We start from the raw sequence: 24722 nt of genomic DNA, 5'->3' as shown, positions 1-24722 counted from the left end.
GACAAACCATTCAGAGGCAAACTGCTATCTTTCCGACAGATAAGATCTAAACCAGGCCAGAACTTGTCCGTGTAGACCAATTTGGGTTTCCAATCGCTCCAAAAGAATGTGGTGATCGATGGTATCAAAAGCAGCACTAAGATCTAGGAGCACGAGGACGGATGCAGAGCCTCGGTCTGATGCCATTAAAACGTCATTTACCACCTTCACAAGTGCAGTCTCAGTGCTATGATGGGGTCTAAAACCAGACTGAAGCGTTTCGTATACATTGTTTGTCTTTAGGAAGACAGTGACAATTTTCAGTTTTCTGACATTTCTGAGAGGAATGGAAGATTCGATATAGGCCGATTAGTTTTTTATATTTTCTGGGTCAAGATTTGGATTTTTCAAGAGAGGCTTTATTACTGCCACTTTTAGGGAGTTTGGTACACATCCGGTGGTTAGAGAGCCGTTTATTATGTTCAACATAGGAGGGCCAAGCACAGGAAGCAGCTCTTTCAGTAGTTTAGTTGGAATAGGGTCCAGTATGCAGCTTGAAGGTTTAGAGGCAATGATTATTTTCATCATTGTGTCAAGAGATATAGTACTCAAACACTTTAGTGTCTCCCTTGATCCTAGGTCCTGGCAGAGTTGTGCAGACTCAGGACAACGGAGCTTTGGGAGGAATACGCAGATTTAAAGAGGAGTGCGTAATTTGCTTTCTAATTATCATGATCTTTTCCTCAAAGAAGTTCATGAATTTATTACCGCTGAAGTGAAAGCCATCCTCTCTAGGGGAATGCTGCTTTTTAGTTAGCTTTGCGACAGTATCAAAAATAAATTTTGGATTGTTCTTATTTTCCTCAATTATCAGTTAGAACAGAAAACCAGCAGGCTCGTAGGGCAGCGTTTCCCAAACTTGGTGTACATTTTGTTTTTTGTCCTAACACTACACAGCTGATTCAGATTAACAAAGCTTGATGATTAGTTGATTATTTGAATCAGCTTTGTAGGGCTAGGGGAATAAAAAGAAAATGTGCATCCCTTTGGGGTTCAGGTGACTGAGTGTGGGAAGCCTTTGTCATAGGGTAAAAGTTGAATACCCCTGGGCTGTAGGCTGCACACCTTGGGTCAAATATTAGATTCTGTAGCTGTGTATTTCATCAAAACAGTTCTGTTCTACAATGGTTAATTTCCTTGGCTCAGGGTAAGTAGTAGTAGCAGGCCTAGAAGAGTCTTATGCGACGCAAACATTTGAGTTGTCTTCTTCCTCCTTTTAATCAATCATAATAATTTGTCAAATGCCTTACAGGTTGTTTTGCCTATTGATGGCAGCTGTGGGCATACAAGCACAACAGACACCTTCTATAAGTATGCATTTTGCACCCTGCAAATTCAAGCACTAAGCGTTTGACAATATATTTTAGATTTTTAACTAAGCTTTCCCATTCCAGATGACCTCAATGCTGAATGCCTTGGTAACGTTATTCGTTTGAGTGTAGCTCCTCTTTTTGAAGAGGTCGACGCTGTCTTCAGTGAGTTTGTCTCGTATGATTCTCTTTCTCTCCTTTTCATAATTCATGGATTGATATTGTTTGTCAACTGTTGTGTTCACACCATCTCCATCCCTTCCAGATGACACACAAATCATAAACCTGACGCCTGGCCTTGCTACTCAGTGTGGATTCAGCTTTAAATTTGACCCAATGGGGAATGCCATGTTTTTTGCTTCTCTTCAAAACTGCTTTTCCCAGAACATGGTAACCCTAAGCACTGTAGTGTTTGCTCCAACTTCAAATGGACAGTTTGCCTTTCAGTGTCACTGCAATTGCAACCCGTAATGTAACAACGTCATTGTATTTAACCTTTGACATGGAGTCATGCTGAGACCAGGCTCTTTTACAGATGAGCCCTGTATACACAAAGATACAAGTCAATATTTGCATCACTAGATGAAATCATTGAAAACAAACACTTTCTTCAGTAAAAAGGTCCTCAATCAGCCTGAGTTGCCGTAGAGCATGGAGGTTATTAGAAGTACGGTGCCAGAAACATTTAAGCAGTTTTACTTAACTCTGTGGATATCAAAAGCATCTCCATAGTTAGCCACCCCTGAGACTGGGTCTGGCATCTCTTACTTCTAAGTTAACGATGAAGTAAGGTACAGCAGAAGTTTATGGAGGGCCAGCCAACTTTCTGATACAGACTGCAGTGATGTGTACTACTGAGCTCTTCTCCTGTAGTGTGGCTTCAATACAGTGGCAGCTGCATTCATATAGCCACAGTCTCTAACTTGCATGAATGTCAACTGAATGATTTGTTTTCTGCTATATAATGAGGCTTTTTTTCCCCCCCCTTCATTTTAGGATGATAAGATGTTCAGCTTGGTCATGCAGTTCAGGCTGCCAGGAAACCACATGACTGAAGACCCTGTGTATAGAGTGGGCAAAACCTGTAGCTACACCCCCTGGACCTCCCGAGAGATTCTGTGCGACCGCAACTACATGGAGGCAAGTGAGCAGAGCATGCCCCAATGGAGATGTTTACAGTCGAGCTTAAATGATCTGTCTAGAGCTACAATTGTCCAGTGTTTCATTTCTTCTGTGTCTTGACCGTCTCTCAATTCCTCTCGCCTCTTCAAAATGCACATAGGATAACTTTAGCGGCGAGGAATCTTGGCCTATTCTCAGTGCATTTAAGGAGGCGAGTGGACAGATTGAGTTCCTATTGTATGGGAGGGAGAAAATGCATAGGGAATAATGGCCTTTCTTCTCTAGGTGTCTGTCAGAAGGACTCTTCCAGACATCCAAACCGTCCCTGAACAGCCCACTGGAGGCCCGAAAGCAAGGAGAGGAGCTGAGGTAGCCATGTTTCTGTAATTTCACTACAAAATGACAGGATGGCGCTAAACAAAATGTGCGTTTGTTTAATTCACGTTTCCATTTCCTGAGACAGGCTGTTGCTTCAGGATACAAAATGACAGCAGTCGTTTTTAGTCCTAGCAAGAAGGTCATGAATGTGGATGAGGTCCAAAGAAAGGGCTACGCAATAGCCAACACTCCCACACGGCTGGTGTTAAGAAGCCCTCATAATGCAGAGGAGACATACCTCCAGAATGTAAGCTGACGGTGGCCCTACCTGAACTCTGCAACATATTGTTAATACGCTGTGCCCTACTGAACACGGCCCTGGTGTGGTTGCCCCCTGAACAGGTAGCTGGGGTTCCGATGCGGGTGCTCTCAACCTCAACCTTCTTTGAGCAGAAGTGGCTGGTGACTCGAGTAGATGCCACGGCTGTTTGTCCAACACCAGGTTGAGTGTGAAATAACGGACTAACTTGGCAAATTAAGAACCTATAAACCCATTTCTTAATTGGCTCCAGACAAGACTTTCGTTTGTGTTATGTAGTGTTCAGTTGGGACAATGTTTTTGAATGGGATGAACTTTTTTCAATAATGGCACATTTGTTTTCAGTTGCAAAATGTTCTGTTATGATGTGCACTTGGCTTCTTGTTTCACTGCAGGGGCAGTGGCCTTTACTCCAGAAGTGATCACCTGGTACATGCCCAAGCACATCGACCCACTTTTCTCCTCTGATGCCTTCACCATGTTGGAGGTGTACATGGGAATTGACGCTAAGAGGCTGGACACTGAGGAAATGGCTGCCAGAAACTACTCGGTTTTAGTCACAGAGGCTCATATTATTGTTGAAATTCCGGTGGGGGCGGTTGGCGGCTATTTCAAGGTCAGCGTTGGATGACTAAAATGTTCCTGTTTAATTTCTAAGTCAAATCTATTTGTAGAGCCCTTTTTACAGTAGCAGTTGTCAGTGCTTTGCAGTAACCCTTTGCCATCTCTCATGGGTGAACTCCTAGAAACGTTGTCTTGTGTAAAATGTTTCTTATTGAGCAATTGTCTGCTTAATCAGGCTAATATACAATGGATTGGTGGGTGTGTATACAGCCTGACACATTGGATTGCAAAATCGTGTGAATGTTGCATAAAATTACATTTAAACATACTCTGCCGCTTGAAATTTGAGACCAATATCCACACTAAAGTATTGTTTACCAGGCTTTTTAGGGAGCCGGTAGCTTTGCCACTGGCAACTGAATGCAAGCAACGCTCGGTTACACTGGGCTGCTGTTTACATTTGCATGTGTCGGTTGCTTTGAAAATGCAAGTTGACAACCATATACCTACCAGCTCTCTAAAGTCTGGTAAACAATACTTTCCTTTGGCTATTTTGTCTTTAAATTACGAGCGGCTGGAGGACAAACCACACAGATAACCGGTAGGCTTTTTTTAAAACCTGTTTTGGCACTCCAATTGTGTATTACAGCCTGAATGCATCACTCGTCTCCCTTACAGAGCCATATTCAGGATGACCAGTACTTTGTCACTTACACCATTGAGCCCATGCTTGAGTTGCTGTGGATCGAGGAGGTCGCACACGAGGACACCAGATACAAAGTCCTCTTCCCTATCACAACACCTCCGATGGCCAGGCCTCCACAAGTTCGCAACTGTGAGTCTGGTTTAGTTAAATAGTGCCTATGGTAATTTGGGATGCCTGGGTTGTTCATTAGGCACAAGACTGAAACGGGGAGGCAATACCCGGACTTATCCAATAACAAATGTCCATTTTCGACTTTGAAAATGTTTTCCTTTGTTTGCCAATGAACAGACACGCCCTTAGACACGGTTCCTGAGCAGGCAGTGTTTGTGCTTGAGTTGGGGACCTTCAACCTTGATGTGGAGCTGCTGAACATCACCTTTCCCACCATGGTGCTAACTGTTGCAGAGTGCAACGCCAGAGGCTTCAATGTTCAGGAGCAGAGATCCCTGGACAACACCTTGAAGACCTTCAGGATGGAGGTGCCCTTCTCAGACCCGTTGGTCTTTAAGGAGGTGTGTTTCTGTTAAATGCAAAGCTACATGCCCTAATAAGTGGGCCACCAACAAAATAGAAATGATGGCGCAAATGTACTTTGTATCCCTCATTTACTCAAGTGTTTCCATTATTTTGGCAGTTGTATGCATTCACTTGCCAATAGTGCTTGATTTAGAGGAATGAGGGCAACATTGTTTTAATAGTCCCCATATGTACTTGATGTTGAATAGAGTTCTGTTACAACAATAATGCTTTTAACTTCACTACAGAAAAGGGTGGAACAAGGTGTCACAACCTTCACTCTTCAGCTGCTCTACGGCCTGGTCGTCTTTCCAGAGTACGCTCCTTTCTCTCACTCTGCCGTTGTGGACGCTGTACTGCTGGACATTGGTATGTAACTGGTCTCTGGACTACGCCAAACTACTGTTGAATGGTTTCCTCTCGTTAATGATTGCCCTGAAAGGAAATTGGCAGTGAAAGCCACATGGTGGACTTGAGAGCCCAACTAGCCATACTGTAGGCTTTTCCTACGCGGTCTCTCTACAAAGAAAATGTTAAGCTTTAGAGTATTTGGACCCAGTGTCCTGTTCCTGATTTTCCAGGATCGTGTTTATTCAGTCCCACCGTAGCAAAACAAGGGTTTCTTCTTGGACAAGTTCAAGTCCTGTTTTTTGTGCTTAATGAACACAACCCTGTTTGTCCTTGTAGTGCCACCCTCAGTCACTGGCAACTGTGATCAGGAGAACTTCCACATCACTGTGGACTACAGCAACCAAGAGCCCTTTTTCGTGGTCTTGGTTGGCAAGCGGCTGCTTAACCATGAGCTTGCTCAACAGTATTTAACAGAGGGCGACGCAGACTTCACCATCACGTTGCCCTTCTCTTCGCCGGACGCAGTGTTTGAGGTACGATGCTCTCCCAAAACATGTTAACCTAAATTGCTGCAGCTAGCCTGTATACAATATTGGACTAATGAACTCTCCCACTGGTTCCCAGTCGGTTCACTCGTCCTCTGTCAGGAGCAGACTGGATGTGGCTCTGTTGAATCCTTACAACAACATGACCATCAAATACTTTTCCCTGGCTTGCAGCTTCCTCAAAACGCTGACTGGTTGGTTCTCAAACAATTACTTCCGATAAATAGTCGTACGACATGGTTACCAAACCTGAGTTCCTTGCAAATACTGAGTCTAATAGTAGTGCCAGATGGGCATGGTTTGCACTTTTGGTGCTATTCCATTGGTTCTACTGTGCTTGGCAAGCTCAATTAACACAGAATCCAGGTCTGATAGCGACATGTCTTTTGCCCCCCCCCCTCCAAGAGTTTCTCTAATGGGACGATGACTGCGCTGGCGGTGAAGGTGGAGTCTGCTCCCAATCTGAACCCCGGTCAGCTGACCCTGAGCGACCCCGCCTGTGGTCCAACCTACAGCGACGATCGCTTCGCCTACTTCCACTTCACTGTCAACTCCTGTGGCACCACCAGGAAGGTAAAATGACTATTACCCTGAGGTGATGGGTACTGTGTATTTACGGACTGTTTGCTTCTGCAGGCTGTAATAAGTCAATTCCCCTCTACTACATAGTTTATCAACAATGTCATGCTGTATGAGAACGAAATCTCCTTGCCAGATGAACTTGAGGTGAAGCTGAATGCCACGACGTCTTCAGAGGACGAATATCAGTAAGTGCATTACGCATCACAACTGTAGCGATTAGTATTTTATTTTTTCCTTTTTCTTCACCAATTGCTCAATACTTGTGCCTCTACTACCAGTGTGTCCACTCCACTGCTTGAAGTTGCCTACATCCCTCTTTTTAGGTTAAAGGTTTCCTGCTACTATGTGGTCAACATCACTCGCACATTGGCCTTCCTCACCAGGCCGCGTGACAACGAGCCTTTTGCCGAGACTGGGACGGGTCGACTAATGGTCAGAATGAGACTCGCTCAGGGTAAGCGTGCACAAATTTCAACTTGACCCCTAGCCTCTAAATTCTGATGATCTGAAAATGGAATATAGAATCTTGGAAGGTCTCCTTTACTGATATATTACTAGTAGCGTTTGCTATAAGTGATTAGTGTTCATCGGGGCACAACAGGATATGATAAACGAGCCTTTCTTAATGGACAAGTTCAGATGGTACCTCGCTGTTTTGTGCCCAATGAACACGACCCCGGTTGTCTCGTCCTGTGTTCCAGACGCCTCGTATAACACGTTCTACCAGGAGGAGGACTATCCAGTGGTGAAATACCTGAAACAGCCTCTGCACTTTGAGGTGGAGCTGACCAGGTCCTCTGACCCCAAGGTTGTGCTGATGCTTGACCACTGCTGGGCCACCCTCAACGAGGACCGCGACTCCCGACCCCGGTGGAATCTCATCATTAATGGGTAACTTGTTGTTTTTTGGGCCTAAACAAGTGTTATTCCACAGGTGTGGTTCCTGAGTAATTAGCAACCGATCATGCTTGGCAGGCCATTTACTTTGGCTACCGTGGCTATGCCCCCATCCGTAGGTCATGAGTGGTCACAATGGTTTGAGCATTAAAACAATGTATGCGGTCTGTCACCAGATCTCCACCCAATTTAACACATATGGGAGATTCAACAAAAGATGGAATTTCTCGTGGAAGAATGGTGTTGCGTTCAAGACACTTGTAGAATCTATGCCAAGATGCATTGAAGCTGTTGTGGTTCGTGGTGGCCCTATTAACCTTTTTTACGCGTACAATCACATGTTTGTTATCACTGAGGGGTCCCTGCAGCGTACCATTGCAACAAACGACTCTAAACCGCATTGTCTGAAAAGCATCTAAACTATTTTTTTTATTACTGATGAGAAATAATGGTCTTCACAACTTTATTCCACCTTTGCTTGTAAAATATATCTAAATGTTATCATCTAGTCTAAATAACAGGTTGCGCTGACAAACCCAAAACTAACAGCTAGACTTGTTTTACAATGTTCTCACCAGTGATGCGGTACAAGGGAGACATGTAAATCTTGTGTAGAAAATATGGCAGCCATGTTTGTCAAGCAAGAATTCCCTAATGCCATTCACTGTGCCCATTGCCTGAGATCTTAACTTAGTTTGGCCACTTCAGCATGTGACAAATCTTTACTTGTTACGACGTATACAAGAACCGGAACACATGACAAGTAGTTTACAGTTAACAAATCAAAAAGCCAATTGTCGCCTAGCTTAACCGTAGCACGAAAGCTAAACAGAGTTGCAAGATATAGATCAATCCGTTTAAGTCCCTGGGGGAAGGTATTGTGGAGAGGATGATGCAGGAAATATTACTAAGATGGGGGGGGCTTTAGCAACAGTTTTTGTAAGCTAAATACCCCTGGAAAGAGGGGTCTGATCTGGCAACTCTGAGGTACCATAGTTTACAATCTGATGCCGTGTTCAAATCAACTAACGACTTGGAAATCTTAGACTTCAGTGCATTCAAGACAATGGGGTACGCCGAGATCCCAGTTGTCTTAAACACCATAAGTCTGACAGACGCTTACGTGATAACCCGACTGCATTGTATGGCGCTCGTATTGAGTACAACCTTCAAAAGTGTTTTACACACATGTCCATTACAATCTAGGCAAGAATCGGAATGCATGAATAAAACGTTAAGTACATTATACTTACGGTATGCTACAGTAGAAACGACAATGCGTTACACAGAAAATAAGGCACTTTGATAGGAATGCAATGCGGGCACCAGGCAATAAATGTGCCAGGGGGAAAGTTTGTGCAAGGCCTGTTCTGACTAGATGTGCAAATGTCTGTATGCTTGCTTGGGCTTTCTCTTGAAGGAAAGTTTGGCCGGCTCGTGAAATGGGCTACTTTTGTGAATTAATGAGGCAAAGTTAGACGTTGACACGGCCTATAGAAAATTGCCAGGTAGTGTGCCTTGGTTTGAGGTCATCTGTCCACATTTTGGAACAGTGAGTGCATTCTGACATCACGTGCATAAACTAAACTCCCACTGGGGCGACTGTTAAAGATATTTGGAACTCGCGTGTGAAAAGGTTAAGACACTATGTTGGCGTTACCTGTACCTACACCTTTTTACTCAATGTTATCCTTTTGGTTTGCTACAGTTCAGTGTTGTGCCGAACTGATGGTCAGTCGAATGGAAATCAAGAGCGGCTGGCAAGCTTAGCTTGCCTTTCCGATTGGTTTTGGGTTGAATTCAGGCACAAGTGCGTTTAAAACAGTTATTGCACTAAACATAAAGGATGGTTCACACGCCTGTGCAGCATGGAAGTTAATGTTTGAAACTGAATAGGATCAGTTGAAAGGATCCCCAGAAGTTGATGCCACTTTCAATGTAATTCCCTGTACCTGGGGAATGAGCTAATTGGGAGTTGCTAAACATGAACAAATACCACGGTCAAGTGTGGCAGCATCTTGCTAGCTAAAAAAATGTTACTGCACAGTACTCAAAAGAGTAGCTGGCTGGGTTTGTCATAAGCATTGATTTGGGTGAGCACTTCGCCACAGATGGAAACCGCTGGCCTATTTTTTTTATTTATTTTTTACTTTGCCATCTTATCTCAAGAATTGAAATTGGGTAACTATATTGAAAGATGACTTTTCTACATTTTAATGGACACTGCAACCTTTGGTAGGTAGGCTACAATGATTATGCACGCTGCGGGTGCCTTTTCAGTAACTGGATGCAGTGTAGTGAAGCAACTTTATTGGTCAAAACCATTCATTTGGGGGATCGGGTTTGCAAATCACGCAACTTTACCATTTTTAGGAAATGGTCGCAAAAACTGAAATTTGGCACCCCTATTTTAATTTGCTCCGGTGGACACAAGGCTCATCTGTCACGGGAGTAACTTTGCAGCTGTTTACTAAATGGTAGCAGTGTGAAAATGTTTCTTGTATATCATAGGAAAAGACACCACATTCACATGGCTGTGCATGAAATGGGCAGTTCAGATTTGTCACTTCAAGTGCAACTATATCATACTTGGCTTAAATCGTTGTGCAATATCCTGAGAAAGCTCTGGCCATCGTCTGTCAGATCAAGTGGATTTGTACTGGTGTGGGTGTTTGTCTCTTAATGTAACGTCTTCAGATTTCACAAATCCCTTTTTGCTAATATCTGGCAGTTAAACAAGAAACCTCCCAAAGATGCAAATTAAAAAGTGTGCCTAAACTGTCAATGCGTCGGTTACTTTGTATAGTAGAGCTGCTCCCTTCACAGAAGACGTGTGAATCCGATGCCATGATTGTGCTGATGCCGTGGGTGTGACCAATTTTTCCGACAGCGGAAGAATTGCATGAAATTCTTAATTCAAATGATTGCGTTGTTGATGATACCGACTGTATATTCGGCAACTTTGGTTAAACCACGATCAATATTCAGGTAGTCTGACCATTCTGGATCATTTAGAGGGACATCTCACCACATGTCAATGTAATTGAATATACATGTAGAATTGTCTTTTTTCAAGACAAAGGTATAAGAGTTTTGGTGGGAAAAGCCTGTTAACAAAGACATTCCTTTAGTTCATACTGGAGGGGGAGAAAGAACCCACTTCTCCTGTAAATTGATCTGATCCTCACAGGACAGTCGTGACACCACCATAAGAATTCGTACACAAGGCGGTTTCTTGTGCCTAACTTAGTCCCTCTCTCTACACTGGCAGCTGTGAGAACCCGGAGGATCCATACCGTGTGGTCTTCCACCCGGTGGTAGCTGACGCCAGGGTCCACTTCCCCCCTCACGTCAAACGCTTTGAGGTCCATATGTTTTCCTTCGCTGAGGATGCGGTTGAGCCGAGGGGCCAGGTAACAAAGTTCACCCAATCTTTATTGGTTAATTTTGTTTGAGTGGCAATCATCCCTTTTTTAAAATCTTTGATTCCTAGGTCTTTGTCCATTGTGATGTGGTCATCTGTGATGCCAGTAGTCCCGCTGGTGGCCCCTGTAGTGGACAATGTGTGAATCAGGACAACCCGAAAAGAGGTCGGTCTTGTTTTATGCTTTTCAGACCCTGTCGGACCATAACTGAACTAATGGGTTCTCTCTCTCTCAACAGGTCAACGACATGTCAAAGACCTCTTTGAGGAACATCATTTATATGTTTCTTCTGGATACATTCTTTGGGTGTAATGTCTTGTTCTAACATGTCAAATAAAGTGTTCTATATAACAATTAAGTTTGCTTTACTTGCGTGGCAACAATCCTAACCGTTGGAGCTACCTTAATTGTATCTGATTTGCATTTAACACCACGGCGCATGTACTTTAGTGGATGTAGTAGGCTTGTCATCTGACGTGTATCAATCAACCCTTTTGTAAGCATGGAACTCTGAACCATCCACCGGAGATAAGTGTTGCGCACTAATTTCCCGTGTAGGACAAACAATAGGTGTCAAAACAAAAGCTTTCCAATGTCCAGTAGGAAGAACTGACTCAATGTTATAGCAGATGGTGGTTTGGATGCAGGCCCCAGGGAGCGCAGCAGTGTTAATTTTCAACTGAAATTACAACTTTCCTTGATACCTCTCACTAGCTTGGTTTCCATCCAAATATGGACATTTCTTTAATGATATGCATGTCAAGCTCAAATGGGAAGAGCTTGACTTCATCACTACTTGTTTTTGTAAGAAGTGTTGACAAGCTGAATGTACCGAGCTGTCTTTTTTTACTTTATTTATTACTACTAGCACACAGCTCGGACACCCATGCATATGCCACCACAGGTCTCTTCACAATCTCAGGATCAGATTCAAAGAAACACCTTACGGAACAGCGGGGACTGTGAAGAGACAGTGGTTCCTCCTTTAAAAGTTGCGAGCTTGCACCGCGGGACTTAGCGGTACCCAGCTTCATTGCATTGCTCCAGACCACCACAAGGGGGAGTTGGCGCACTCATTATGCCTTTGGGTCCCAAGGTTTTGTTATGACCAAAGACGAATTTTGACGCGAGCCACCCTTGCCTTGTGGCGTTCAACGAAGCTGGCTGACAAAACAGATGGAAGGTGTCTTAACGAGTCAAGCAAATGTACAATTTGAGAGGAAGATGTTAATGTGCGTCTATATTTGGCCAAAGGTAAATTAGCTAGTGTTAGGAGAATGAATTTGTCTTTTTAGGGACTCCTGAGAACCAGCAAACCAGGCTGTTGTCTTGTGAAACAGTGGATGTAAAGAATCTAGCTGGCTAACTATTTACTTGCTTATTGTGTCGGATTAAAAATAACTATGTAGCCGATCTGGGTATGGACCCTAAAACGGAAGCCTAGAGTAGAATATATTATGCAAGTCCTATGTACTGTAGTTATTACCACGCATGAGATTCCCCATATTGTAGCCTGTACATTGAATATATTCACTGATCATGTGCGGTTCAGGTATGACTTTCTTTTTCAGTCATATCAAACGCCATTGCATGTATTACACTTCAACTGTTTACTGCTCCTGGGATATCAATGATTACACATTGTGTAACTATGCAATAGACTAAACATGATTGATTTGTAATTCATATACAGAAAAGAAACCCTATGCATATCTAACTCCATTAATCTGAGGACCCAGGCTAGTATTTCAACCAGTGGAGAATATGAAATGCTTTATTGAAGTGTATTTATAATAATACAATTGAAATGCAAGTTAAATCTTGGGCGGCCTAGTGGTTAGTGTTATAAATATATTTGATAAGCTGGTCTATTGCGCAACACTTATCTGCTGATACAAAAGACACATTCTGTGTTGTGCTGATACTAGCTATACACGCACACCTAGAAACAGATTGGCCGAATTAGACCTTACACAGCACTGATAAAATAGGAAATGACCTGATCACAGGGGTCAACGTCCAGTCTCGCAATAATATCTTGTGACTACAGAGATACGCAGACAAGGACTCAGCACAAAGTACACACACACACACAAACCCATCCCAGAGGGCTGGGTCAGCGGAACAAAGAACACACTCATGGACCAATGGGGAGTCGATCCCGACCCGAGACCAGATCGTCACTCCACTCATCGACCAGTCAGGAGGACGAATCTACAAGACTCAACATACGTCATTACATTACAATCATGTTGTATAAAACAGATGCACAATATGTTTACGGGGCTCGCTTCCGCTAGTTCCCTAAGAACTGAAAGAACGAGCCCGTGCACGTTTTGCCAAATATCTTTGTCTCTTAATAAAGCTGCCTTACGATAATTGAATCCACCCGGTCCAGCGTCTTGACTTGGTCTCCTTCTCAAGTAACTGTTCATCAACAAAACTTGGTAGCAGAGGATGGTATCATACTTCTGAATTCGGTCCATAGATGGTTGATGTGAGAGGGGACAAGTCCAGGACAATCTCGTGAGGACGGGTGACCTGTCCGCAGGAGCCATCGGTGATTCTACTTGCCCCGGGAAACTGATCAATGAGCTCGACTAATAAAAGGTAAGCAGAGCCTGTTAAAACAAAAATCTGCATATTGTATTATAGTCATATCCAAATTTTGATCAGAAGTACCGGGCGTGAGTATGAATTACTGTTAATATTGTATAGGATTGTAATAACGAAATGTAAGGGCTGAGTACAAGGATATTTGTGGTAATAGGCTTGATACCAAGTAGCATCAGTAGAAACTGGGATTGGTACAAATGTATACCGTGAGATTATGACCATTCAGCGTGGCGTGTGGATAAGGGACATCAATAGAAAGTCGGATACATAAAAATGGAATAGAGAGATCGTGAATAGAGTGAACAGAGAGATTGTGTGTCGGTCGCCCATGCTAAATTAAAAGCATGTGTGGCGAAATATTGATAATATACATCTGCTAACTAGAGAAGGCCTACTGGAATAGCTGACCAGAAGGGAACACTCAGAACAAGCGGATGCAGTAAAGTAAATATAACTAAAACATATTAATCCTGTTAAAAATTATTTAGTTTCGTCCCGGAGATCTGGAATTTATTCTGGTTCCGGTTTTGACTTTGCTTAGGGAATAATGAAATAGCAAGTAGATAGATAAACCGATTTTGGTCGGAAGCCCCGTACATTGTAAAATTATTTAGTTTCGTCCCGGAGATCTGGAATTTATTCTGGTTCCGGTTTTGACTTTGCTTAGGGAAAAATGAAATAGCAAGTAGATAGATAAACCGATTTTGGTCGGAAGCCCCGTACATTGTAAAATTATTTAGTTTCGTCCCGGAGATCTGGAATTTATTCTGGTTCCGGTTTTGACTTTGCTTAGGGAATAATTGAAATAACAAGTAGGTAGATAAACCGATTTTGGTCGGAAGCCCCGTACATTGTAAAATTATTTAGTTTCGTCCCGGAGATCTGGAATTTATTCTGGTTCCGGTTTTGACTTTGCTTAGGGAATAATTGAAGTAGCAAGTAGGTAGATAAACCGATTTTGGTCGGAAGCCCCGTACATTGTAATAACGTGTTTAGTTTCGTCCCGGAGATCTAGAAATAGTTCCGGTTTTGACTTTGTTTAGGGAGGGATTTGTGCGCCTCCAGTGCGTCTGGAATTTGTTTCCAGCCCTGTTTGAGTGTGCTTGTTTGTACGTACCCCGAAGGTTCGAAACTATACCAATAGTTTGGGTTTCAGCCCGGGTGTGCGATCTGTCTGTCTATAGAACTGAGTGAGGATTTGATTTGCAAGTACTGCGGGGGACCTAAATAACATTGAACACCAAATTGGGGTAATCACCGGGGAGTTGGTATTGACCGGGTTAATGTATTAGCCTATTCAAAATATTAGTCCTAATATTTAAAAAAAAAAAGAAAAAAAAAACTGAGGGTGGGGCACCAGAGATAAGTCTGAGCCAGCACCGTGAATACATCGCTGGTCTTGACCAACGACGAGCTAAGTATACAAAGATAGAGGGACATTTATACAAATAATAGCATGGCAGCTATTCCGCCCACCAAACTTAAATTCAGTGAATATTTGGAACAAAAAATACAGGATAGAGCTGGAGGAGAGGAACAATATAAAGTAATAAGAAAAGTGTGGGAGGAAGTGAAGTTGAGATGGACACAGGCGGGCTATTTTAGCGGGGGAGCTCCCACTAAAGGCCAGCTGATGGTGATGGAGGAAGGTTTGAAGGAGGCAGTTCAGAAAGGAATAGAAGGTGAGATAGAAGGTAACAGAAAGCATATGTTTAAGAAAAAAGGGACTAAGAACAGAGAAAAGGCAGAAGCAGAATTGAGAATAGGAGTTTGGGCTATAGAGGAGACTAGAAGGGCGCTTCTATATAAAAAAACAGATATGCTTACCCAGTACCCAATGCCTGTTTCCAAGACATTAGTATAGATTACACAGACATGGGAGCAGATAACGTGGGGGGAGGAAAAAGGTACCTGTTAGTAATGGTAGACAGGTTCTCTAGGTGGGTAGAGGCAATACCAACGGCACGGGAAGATGCCAAATCAGTCATCAAATGGCTGCAAAGAGACCTCATACCTAGGTATGGGGTTCCGAGACAAATCCGTTGCGATAACGGATCCCATTTCAGCAATAAACACCTGAGACAGGTGGAGGAAAGGTTTGGAATTGTGCACAAATTCGGGTCAGTGTACAGGCCACAATCTCAGGGCCTAGCGGAACATGCAAATCAAACTCTTAAGGCTAAGATTGCTAAGGTATGTGCAGGTTCGAAGCTAACCTGGGTGGAAGCCCTACCACTGGCACTGATGGCCATGAGGGCCTCGCCAGGGGCGGGGACCCATCTCTCTCCCCATGAGATAATGACGGGGAGAGTCATGCCTGGCCCACCAAGGGAGGGAGGTCATATGCCCCCTCTTGATGTGCTGAGAATTGGAATGTCTGACTATGTGAGAAAACTGACGGAACTGTCTGCAGCTCTCTCCACACAGATCCGCAAGGTCCAAGAGGGGGAGCTGTCGGGAGACTCGCCACCACACAAGGTAAAAGTTGGGGACTGGGTGAGGGTCAAAGTCCACAAGAGAAAGTGGCTAGAACCCAGGTGGACTGGACCGTACGAAGTGAAGGAAGTTACTTCACACTCTGTCCAGGTCAAAGGCAAATCAGGCGCGCCTTGGCACCACCTTACACACTGCACTCCGGCCCCAACCCCTTCCAGAACTTTGACTGAAACCAGGGCCGATTTGCGCGCCCTAAAATTCGATTCCAACCACTGAAACCTTAGTTGGGGAAAATGGGACCACAGCTCCCGTTTCCACGACCTAAGGCGCCACGCCCAGGGTCAGGTTATCTCCCTCCCTGGGAGAGGCTGGGGATATCAGCTCCCCTGTTTGTTATTTTCATAATCATTGCCGGAGTATCCTTAGGAACTCTCACTGGTGGGGATTTGAACATTGCATGGAAAAATATTAAGTTAGTAAAGTGAATTGCAGGTGGAGTTAATTTTATTTTTACAGGGACGGTGCACATTAAACACAGTTGTGTATAATGGCAAGGTATTCTTAGCAAACAGAATGGGCCGGTTTGCAGACAAACTGAAGGGGTTTAAGGTTTTAAGCAATCTTGGGTTAAATTAGTTAAGTAGTATGTTAAAGTAGGGGAGTTTAATAGGTTTGAAGTACAGTATTGTATCCAAGGGTAGCGCATGTTCAAGTAAGTTTAAAACTAATGACCGGGGGGAGTATAATGGAATTATGAAGTATTTTTAGGTTTGGTTTGTAGTTAACGTTTGGGTTTTTGAATAGGTGTAGTATGAGGAAATGCTGACAAAGTGGTTATTTTATGGAAAAAGGAGCGCTTAACTGTCTTTGGGAAAAATTCTAGGGACAGGATATCTTAAAGGGGTATACACACATGGCATTTTGGAAGTTTTGTTTTCTGAGTTTTAATAAACACACAAAATTCTTTTGATAAGGGATGTTCTGGGAACCTGGGATACAAATGTAGATAAAGTTCTTAGCTTTAATTTGTTTAATGTAGTAAGAAACACGGTTCTGAAAGGGTGGTATGACTTTTTAACCCCTCTGGTGACTTTTCCTGTGTGGTCTGATCAGCCACATTGAAAAGCCATTTGGATGGTGAATTTAAGGGCATTGGTGATATTGATTTTAAGGGAATTTGTAGAACTGATAATAATGATGGAGTTAAAGCTCTTAGACACAATTGATAATTTGAACCAATGATAGGACTAAAAGGGTAAAGCCTTAGACTAAGGGTAGGCTTCCTTAAGTCTATTTTCCTAGAACAATAAGGGTAAAATATTTTTCTGGGTGGAGTAAATCAGATGAGTCATTTTGATCTGATTATGTGATTTGAAAATATTTTGACCAGTAGCAGGGGTATTTTTTACATGATCTAGATATGTTTATTTTCCCTTAGGAAGTCAGCTGTTGTTGAATTCAGTGTAAGAGATTTAACACAACAAGGCTGTAAAATTGATATACTAGTATTACTATATTTTGTTGTGAATAAGTTTAATAATGGTAGACTTATGTCAACAGGACAGGGATACATGACATCTTTAGGTGATCCAGGATTATTGAGGGTATCGAGATAAATTTAAGTAGATATGCAATATCTAGACGGGTTGATTTTTCTAAAGTTCAGGAGTGCAACCAAGGAGACAATGAGACATCTAGTCAATATTTGGAAACAACCCAGATTTGATACTTTCTGTTATGAGAAAAAGCTGGAGACAGATAGAAGGGCAGACAGAGAGATCCTCCCCTGCACTGCTGTAACCTTGAGGGTTGGGGAGTAAGTAGCAGGAAGAAAGAAAGGGGGCCAGCAGGAGTAGATAGGAAGAGAATTTGGTTCACTTAGCTTAGGATATTAATTCATGGAGAGACTATCGGCTCCATTGGCAGGCATGTATTTTAGTTATGATTTGAAGTTTATGTTTGGTAAAATTCGCTAGGAAAAGATATGATAATTTAATGGAAAGTAGTTAAATCTTAAAGAAAATAAGACACTTGATAGAGAATTGTTACAGGGTAGCTAAGGAGGAATGCCCCAGGGAGAATTGGACATGTGGAAAATGAAAGGGGGCAATCCTACAAGAGAAGGGCTGACATAAGGATAATTTACTAACCTTACAAAAGACATTGTTAAGAAATGCAGCAAAATTGATACAGGGCTTGAGCCATGTATAAAAAGGGGGAGTATAGTAGAGCAGGCGATAGAACAGGATAGGATGCTACTAGGAAAAAAAAAAAAAATACATTTTTGTAAAATTTCCATTCCAACATTTGGAAATGGACTTATTGAACTATTCCGAATTGAGATATTATCCCTAGAGTTGGTTTACTGGGATCTATCTCTTTAAAGAATGAATGACAGATTAGCTAATCAGGTAGAGCCTATAGAATGCCAGAGTTAGAGATACCAGAACAGGTAGACATAGAAATTAAAGATATACTGGCAGAGCACATGAGAAGACTGTTTGTTAACCAACCCGTATGTCCAAGAATTTGTGTCCAACAGGTGAATTACAGGAGAAGGTGATTCACTCAATCCAACCAGGAGACTGGGTGTGGATCCAGTCCCTGAGGAGAAAAGACGGGAAGCAGTCCCGTTGGGAAGGCCCATACCAGGTGCTGTTAAACCACTGCCTTTGCCATTAGAAAAGCTGAGAGAGTCACTTGGGTCCACGTTACCCACTGCAAGGAGGTATGTACACATATGAGCACTGTTGATCACACACAGAGTTAGGAGAAGAACCGATACCAATAGGGTCCGGGGGTTACCTCCTTAACGAAGATTTCCTATCCCGACCGTTCATCACTGTGTGTGCTCCTAGAGGTGTGAGTATGGGGTGGTACCTAGCAGAGAGACTAAGGGCAGGAGAGGGTTGGCGGTTTTTGGAAAGAGTTTAGACTCTGAGCTGCATCATAGTCTAATCTGACTGATACATTCAGATCCACCATCTTCTGGTACTAATCATACGATACCGTTGTCATTGAGAAGAAGTAGAGGATAAACTATATAATACACTGATGAGTGACTTACAGAATAAGGAGTCAAAGAAGATCAAGATGTAGGATTTAAGGTAACATTAAACAATTTCCTGGGAAAGAAGACAACTGTATAGGAATGGGGGGTGGACAGATTGAAGTGCTCAGCCAACACACCTCGGTTCACCTGGATTCCTGATGAGCACCAGTGTAATAGATACAAGAATGGCACCGAGAATTAAGATGATTTTAATGGATGGAAAGGTAATCGTTAATGTGACTGACTTAGGTTTGAAAGCACAGGAAAAAATGTGTAACCTCATAGCACCTATAACTGATGAAGGGTGGGCTAGTACCAGCGAAGGACGCATACGACAGGAATTACCACAAAGGGTGGTTAGGAACTTGCGCCCTGGGGTTATTGGTCCAACCAGTTTGAATTAGTGATAAGAGACCAGTTATAGGAGGCTAAAGTAGGTACAGGAGGAGTTTTGACCAGGATGGGAGTAGCTTTGTCTAGATGGATGCTATTGGCATCCTCAGGGAAGTTCCAGATGAATACAAAGCTATGAATCAAATATATTCATGAATGAAACCGGGGATGCAGTAAGAGGTTCTCTGACCAATTATCCGCCACCCCCCTCATGACCTGGTAAAATAGACTGACTCTCGATATGTTATTGGCAAAGGAGGATGGTGTAGGTAGAATGATTAGGTTCATTGCTGTACGTACATTCCTGATAACACAGCCCATGTTTGGGAAATGGAAAAGTGTTGTAGGTACTGTATTATGGCCTGCCTTCACCGGTATGAGTGTGTTTGTGTTGTGTGGTTGTTGTTGGTCCCGTGTGCGAGAGGTCTTATTTCCAGGATTCTGGAGAGATTGATAACGGAGCAGATGGGCAACTGGAATGATGCCTTTGATGGAAGTGACCCCGGAGGACACTGAATCCAGCTATGGGCAATGATCCTTGGTTTACTGTTGAGGAAGCAGAACCTACTTACATATTCTTATGAGACGTGAAGAGGGGGACTCACAAAATTTGCCTCTTGCAAATTTTGACCTTGTTTTCCTATTCATATATATAATTGTCACATCTCTTAGGAGACGTGAAGAGGGGGATTTGTTATAAATATATTTGATAAGCTGGTCTATTGCGCAACACTTATCTGCTGATACAAAAGACACATTCTGTGTTGTACTGATACTAGCTATACACGCACACCTAGAAACAGATTGGCCGAATTAGACCTTACACAGCACTGATAAATAGGAAATGACCTGATCACAGGGGTCAACGTCCAGTCTTGCAATAATATCTTGTGACTACAGAGATACACAGACAAGGACTCAGCACAAAGTACACACACACACAAATCCATCCCAGAGGGCTGGGTCAGCGGAACAAAGAACACACTCATGGACCAATGGGGAGTCGATCCCGACCCGAGACCAGATCGTCACTCCACTCATCGACCAGTCAGGAGGACGAATCTACAAGACTCAACATACGTCATTACATTACAATCATGTTGTATAAAACAGATGCACAATATGTTTACGGGGCTCGCTTCCGCTAGTTCCCTAAGAACTGAAAGAACGAGCCCGTGCACGTTTTGCCAAATATCTTGTCTCTTAATAAAGCTGCCTTACGATAATTGAATCCACCCGGTCCAGCGTCTTGACTTGGTCTCCTTCTCAAGTAACTGTTCATCAACATTAGCGTTGGACTAGTAACCGGAAGGTTGCAAGATTGAATCCCCGAGCCGACAAGGTAAAAATCTGCCCCTGAACAAGGCAGTTCCTAGGCCGTCATTAACTGACTTGCCTAGTTAAATAAAGGTAGGCAAATCTGTACTTCAATGCACGTATGGTGTGCATTAGAAGACGAGGTGGGGAGAGAGCATATGATTCATGGATGACAGTGCTACCCTAATATTCTCTCAGCGCAATTGTGATGACCTGTCTCCTAACCTTGGGGGCCAGTGACGGGACTGGCTTCCTCTCATCAAAACATACCTGCAGACGAGGAGCGCATGATTAACATGGTCAGTCATCTTAAATCAGGAGCTGAAATGCAAAACTGACCTTGGATCATTAACTCTGGGATTTCAATGTAAAGCATCTCTTTAATAATACTTTGTGTTGACTCAATCAAGTGACATCTCACCTATGATCATTCTGTGCCCTCTGTCAGGCAGTTCAGATGCGGGAGGGGTTCACAAACAGCTGATATAACCTAGAGGATTTAGTGGCTACAGAGTACTTTATTAAGCTGAAAAACAGACCCACGAGGATAATGCCAACAGGTGTCTGCGTCACACAGTATCTTCTTTCAGAGTGTACCTGAAATATTTAAATATAGACGGCTGTGTTTCTCACCACTTGGTTATTGTGAGGCTAACCCCCAGGGAAATCATGACTTGGCAGCAACAGATAGTCCAGTGAAAATGGCTGTGTTTGTGGTGTAAATTTGCAGCTGACATCTTAAGGGTTTTGTAATTCATGCATGTGAGACAGGTTCCATGTACAACAAGACAGGCAGACATGGAGGAAAAAGAACACAGAACAGTTTAATTACCTCTGGTTATGGACACTTTTTATGCAGCAATAAAGCTTCCACTGCCTGGTCCTCAGACAGTGAACATCTGGCAATATCTACATTTTCAAACCCCTTGGTCAGCTCGCGCTCTCTGAAAGTAAAGAAAACAATAACTGAGATATGACCGTTCAATCTAAAGCAGCACCTCATTTTTTAGGATGCGTCAATACAGCCCAGTGCTGCTTACCTGAGATGCCATCTTCGTAGGTGTCCTCTTTGACATCCTTTTGTTTCGGGGGGGGAAAAAAATGTGCTTTCAGAACAATTATTTGAATTTGAAAATAAAGGTTTTGCTCTCGACACATGTACCTCCATAGCATATAACAATTTGCCTGTGAATAACCACACCTTCATACAAACGTGCTACTGTATGCAGAATTCTTGACGCGCAACTGAAGACGCTGCCCTATCCTGCCAGCACGCCACCAGCGAGCACTCGGGAGCGGAATGATGACACGTGGAAGATTGAAAGGAATGAGAGAGGACCAGCCAATTTTTGTTGCAAGTTGGGGCTAATAGCTGAACAATAGACTATTCAACCTTTACCCTTTACTAAAGAGTAGTCTAATAGCAGAGCTAGGTGTGAAACAACCCCCCCCCACCCCCCCCCCCCCCCCCCCCCCCCCCCCCCCCCCCCCCCCCCCCCTCCCCCCCCCCCCCCCCCCCCCACCCCCCCCCCCCCCCCAACTATCACAGACCTGATTTGCCCTAACGATCAAGGGAGTAGCTTGCCTACTCAATGTAATGACTTTTTAAATAAGTTACCTTACACATTATGTTGGCTGACAATTTGTTAGCTACGCTGTCCTTACGAACCACATTGGATATCATTACAGCACTATGTACTGGTATGTTAGCTAGCTACCGAAACATTAGTAGTATACAAACCGCGTCAAAAGTTTTAGGATATCTGCTCATTCAAGGGTTTTTCTTTATTTTTACTATGTTCTACAATGTAGAATAATAGTGAATACATTAACTATGAAATAACACATATGGAATCATGTATTAACCAAAGAAGTGTTCAAATCAAAATATATTTTATATTTGAGATTCTTCAAATAGCCACATTTTGCCTTGACAGCTTTGCACACTATTGGCATTCTCTCAACCAGCTTCACCTGGAATGCTTTTCCAACAGAGTTCCCACATTTGCTGAGCACTTGTTTGCTGCTTTTCCTTCACTCTGTGGTCCGACTCATCCCAAACCATCTCAATTTGGTTGTGGTCGGGGGATTGTGGAGGCCAGGTCATCTGATGCAGCACTCCATCACTCCCCTTCTCTGTAAAATAGCCCTTGCACAGCCTGGAGGTGTGTTGGTCATTGTCCTGTTGAAAAACAAATGATAAGCCCACTAAGCCCACACCAGCTGGGTTGGCGTATCGCTGCAGAATGCTTTCGTAGCTATGCTGGTTAAGTGTGCTTTGAATTCTAAATAAATCACAGACAGTGTCACCAGCAAAGCAGCCCCACACCATAACACCTCCTTCTCCATGCTTTACATTGGAGATTATCTTTCTCACAAAGACACAGTGGATGGAACCAAAAATCTCCAATTTGGACTCCAGCCCAAAGGACTAATTTCCACCGGTCTAATGTCCACTGCTCGTGTTTCTTTGCCCAAGCAAGTCTCTTCTTCTTATTGGTGTCCTTTACTAGTGGTTTCTTTGCAGCAATTCAACCATGAAGGCCTGATTCACAGTCTCCTCTGAACAGTTGATGTTGAGATGTGTCTGTTACTTGAACTCTGTGAAGCATTTATTTGGGCTGCAATTTCTGAGGCTGGTAACTTTTTAATGAACATATCCTCTTCAGCAGAGGTAACTCTGGGTCTTCCTTTCCTGTGGCGGTCCTCGTGAGAGCCAGTTTCATCATAGCACTTGATGGTTTTTGCGACTCCACTTGAAGAAACTTTAAAAGTTCTTGAAATGTTCTGTGTTGACTGACCTTCATGTCTTAAAGTAATAATGAAATGTCATTTCTCTTTAATTATTTGAGCTGTTCTTGCCATAATATGGACTTGGTCTTTTACTAACTAGGGCTATTGTCTGTACAACCCCCCCCCCCCCACTCACAACACAACTGATTTGCTCAAATGCATTAAGAAGGAAAGAAATTCCACAAATTAACTTTTAAGAAGGCACCTGTTAATTGAAATGCATTCCAGGTGACTACCTCATGAAGCTGGTTGAGAGAATGCCAATAGTGTGCAAAGCTGTCATCAAGGCAAAGGGTGGCTATTTCAAGAATATTTGTTTAACACTTTTTTGGTTACTACATGATTCCTTACGTGTTATTTCATAGTTTTGATGTCTTCACTATTATTCTACAATGTAAAACATAGTAAAAAAATAAAACCCCTTGAATGAGTAGGTGTCCTAAAACTTTTGACCGTCAGTGTACATCAAACTTGCCAGTATATTAACTATAGGCTAACTACCCAACGTTTATTGACTTGACTATTCTCGTCATTCTTAGTTTAGCTACATGGTATAGTCGTTGTGCTTCCTCAATGGATATTCGGGTGCTTTTGTAATTTCGCTCTGGCTAGCTATAGGCTGGACAATAGAACGAGTCAAATTTCACCCAAGGCTAAAAAACGGCTAAGAACATTGGCTAAACTGGAACACTAGCGCGAGCCCATTGCAAATATTATGGAATCGAGCATTCACAGAGACTGTTTTGACGGGAGTGATGCTTAGAATTCCATTAAAAATCTATCCCGTTTTATCTTACCACTACAATCTGTTTGTCGGACGAAACTGGGAAAAAAACTACTTGTGTAGAAAGTAAACATCCGCACCTCGATGGTGTCAACTGTGCTTATGTCTGCATAATGAAAAAATAACTTTTGTGGTTTAGCGATCGATGACAAACGAGCTCGCTGCCCAGATTTACATAATTACAAAGAGGAGATTCTCCAGATTAAAATGGTGCCCGTGTAACAGTTTTACTTCTGTCCCGAACCAGGGACCCTTTGCACACATAGACAACAGTTACCAATCGCTCCACAAAAGCCGCGGCCCTTGCAGAGCAAGGGGAACAACTACTTCAAGGTCTCAGAGCGAGTGACGTCACCGATTGAAACGCTATCAGCGCGCACCCCGCAAACTAGTTAGCTATTTCCACCCAACTACACACACAACCCCTCATTCAATTACTCAAACGGTGAAGTGTGAGGAGCAGGAACAGCTACAACCCTCAAACTCACCTCTGGGCCTCAAAGCCAGTTCCACTGCATTTCTTCATTGTTCTCCTCTAATCAGGGACTGATCTAGACCTGGGACACCAGGTGGGTGCAATTCATTATCAAATCAAATTTCAAATCAAATTTCTTTATATAGCCCTTCTTACATCAGC

The 24722-nt window shown here is 43.0% G+C and overlaps 1 protein-coding gene across 1 annotated transcript; it reads left to right on the top strand.

Moving 5' to 3' along the window:
- Positions 1-1432: 1432 nt before the first annotated feature.
- On the top strand, positions 1433-11048 carry LOC115192376 (uncharacterized; the record flags this gene model as incomplete). Its single annotated transcript, XM_029750836.1, has 19 exons — positions 1433-1514; positions 1615-1739; positions 2346-2489; positions 2757-2840; positions 2935-3096; positions 3192-3291; positions 3504-3724; positions 4351-4507; positions 4667-4890; positions 5143-5263; positions 5582-5778; positions 5870-5988; positions 6198-6363; positions 6460-6557; positions 6696-6826; positions 7074-7263; positions 10541-10682; positions 10763-10859; positions 10933-11048. Coding segments are annotated over 19 exons (2634 nt in total), but the record flags the coding sequence as incomplete, so codon positions are not given.
- Positions 11049-24722: the final 13674 nt, after the last annotated feature.

The sequence above is a fragment of the Salmo trutta genome, chromosome 1, assembly GCF_901001165.1.
Source record: "Salmo trutta chromosome 1, fSalTru1.1, whole genome shotgun sequence".
In the NCBI taxonomy this organism is placed as follows: domain Eukaryota; kingdom Metazoa; phylum Chordata; class Actinopteri; order Salmoniformes; family Salmonidae; genus Salmo; species Salmo trutta.
This window is presented reverse-complemented; position numbering and strand designations above follow the sequence as displayed.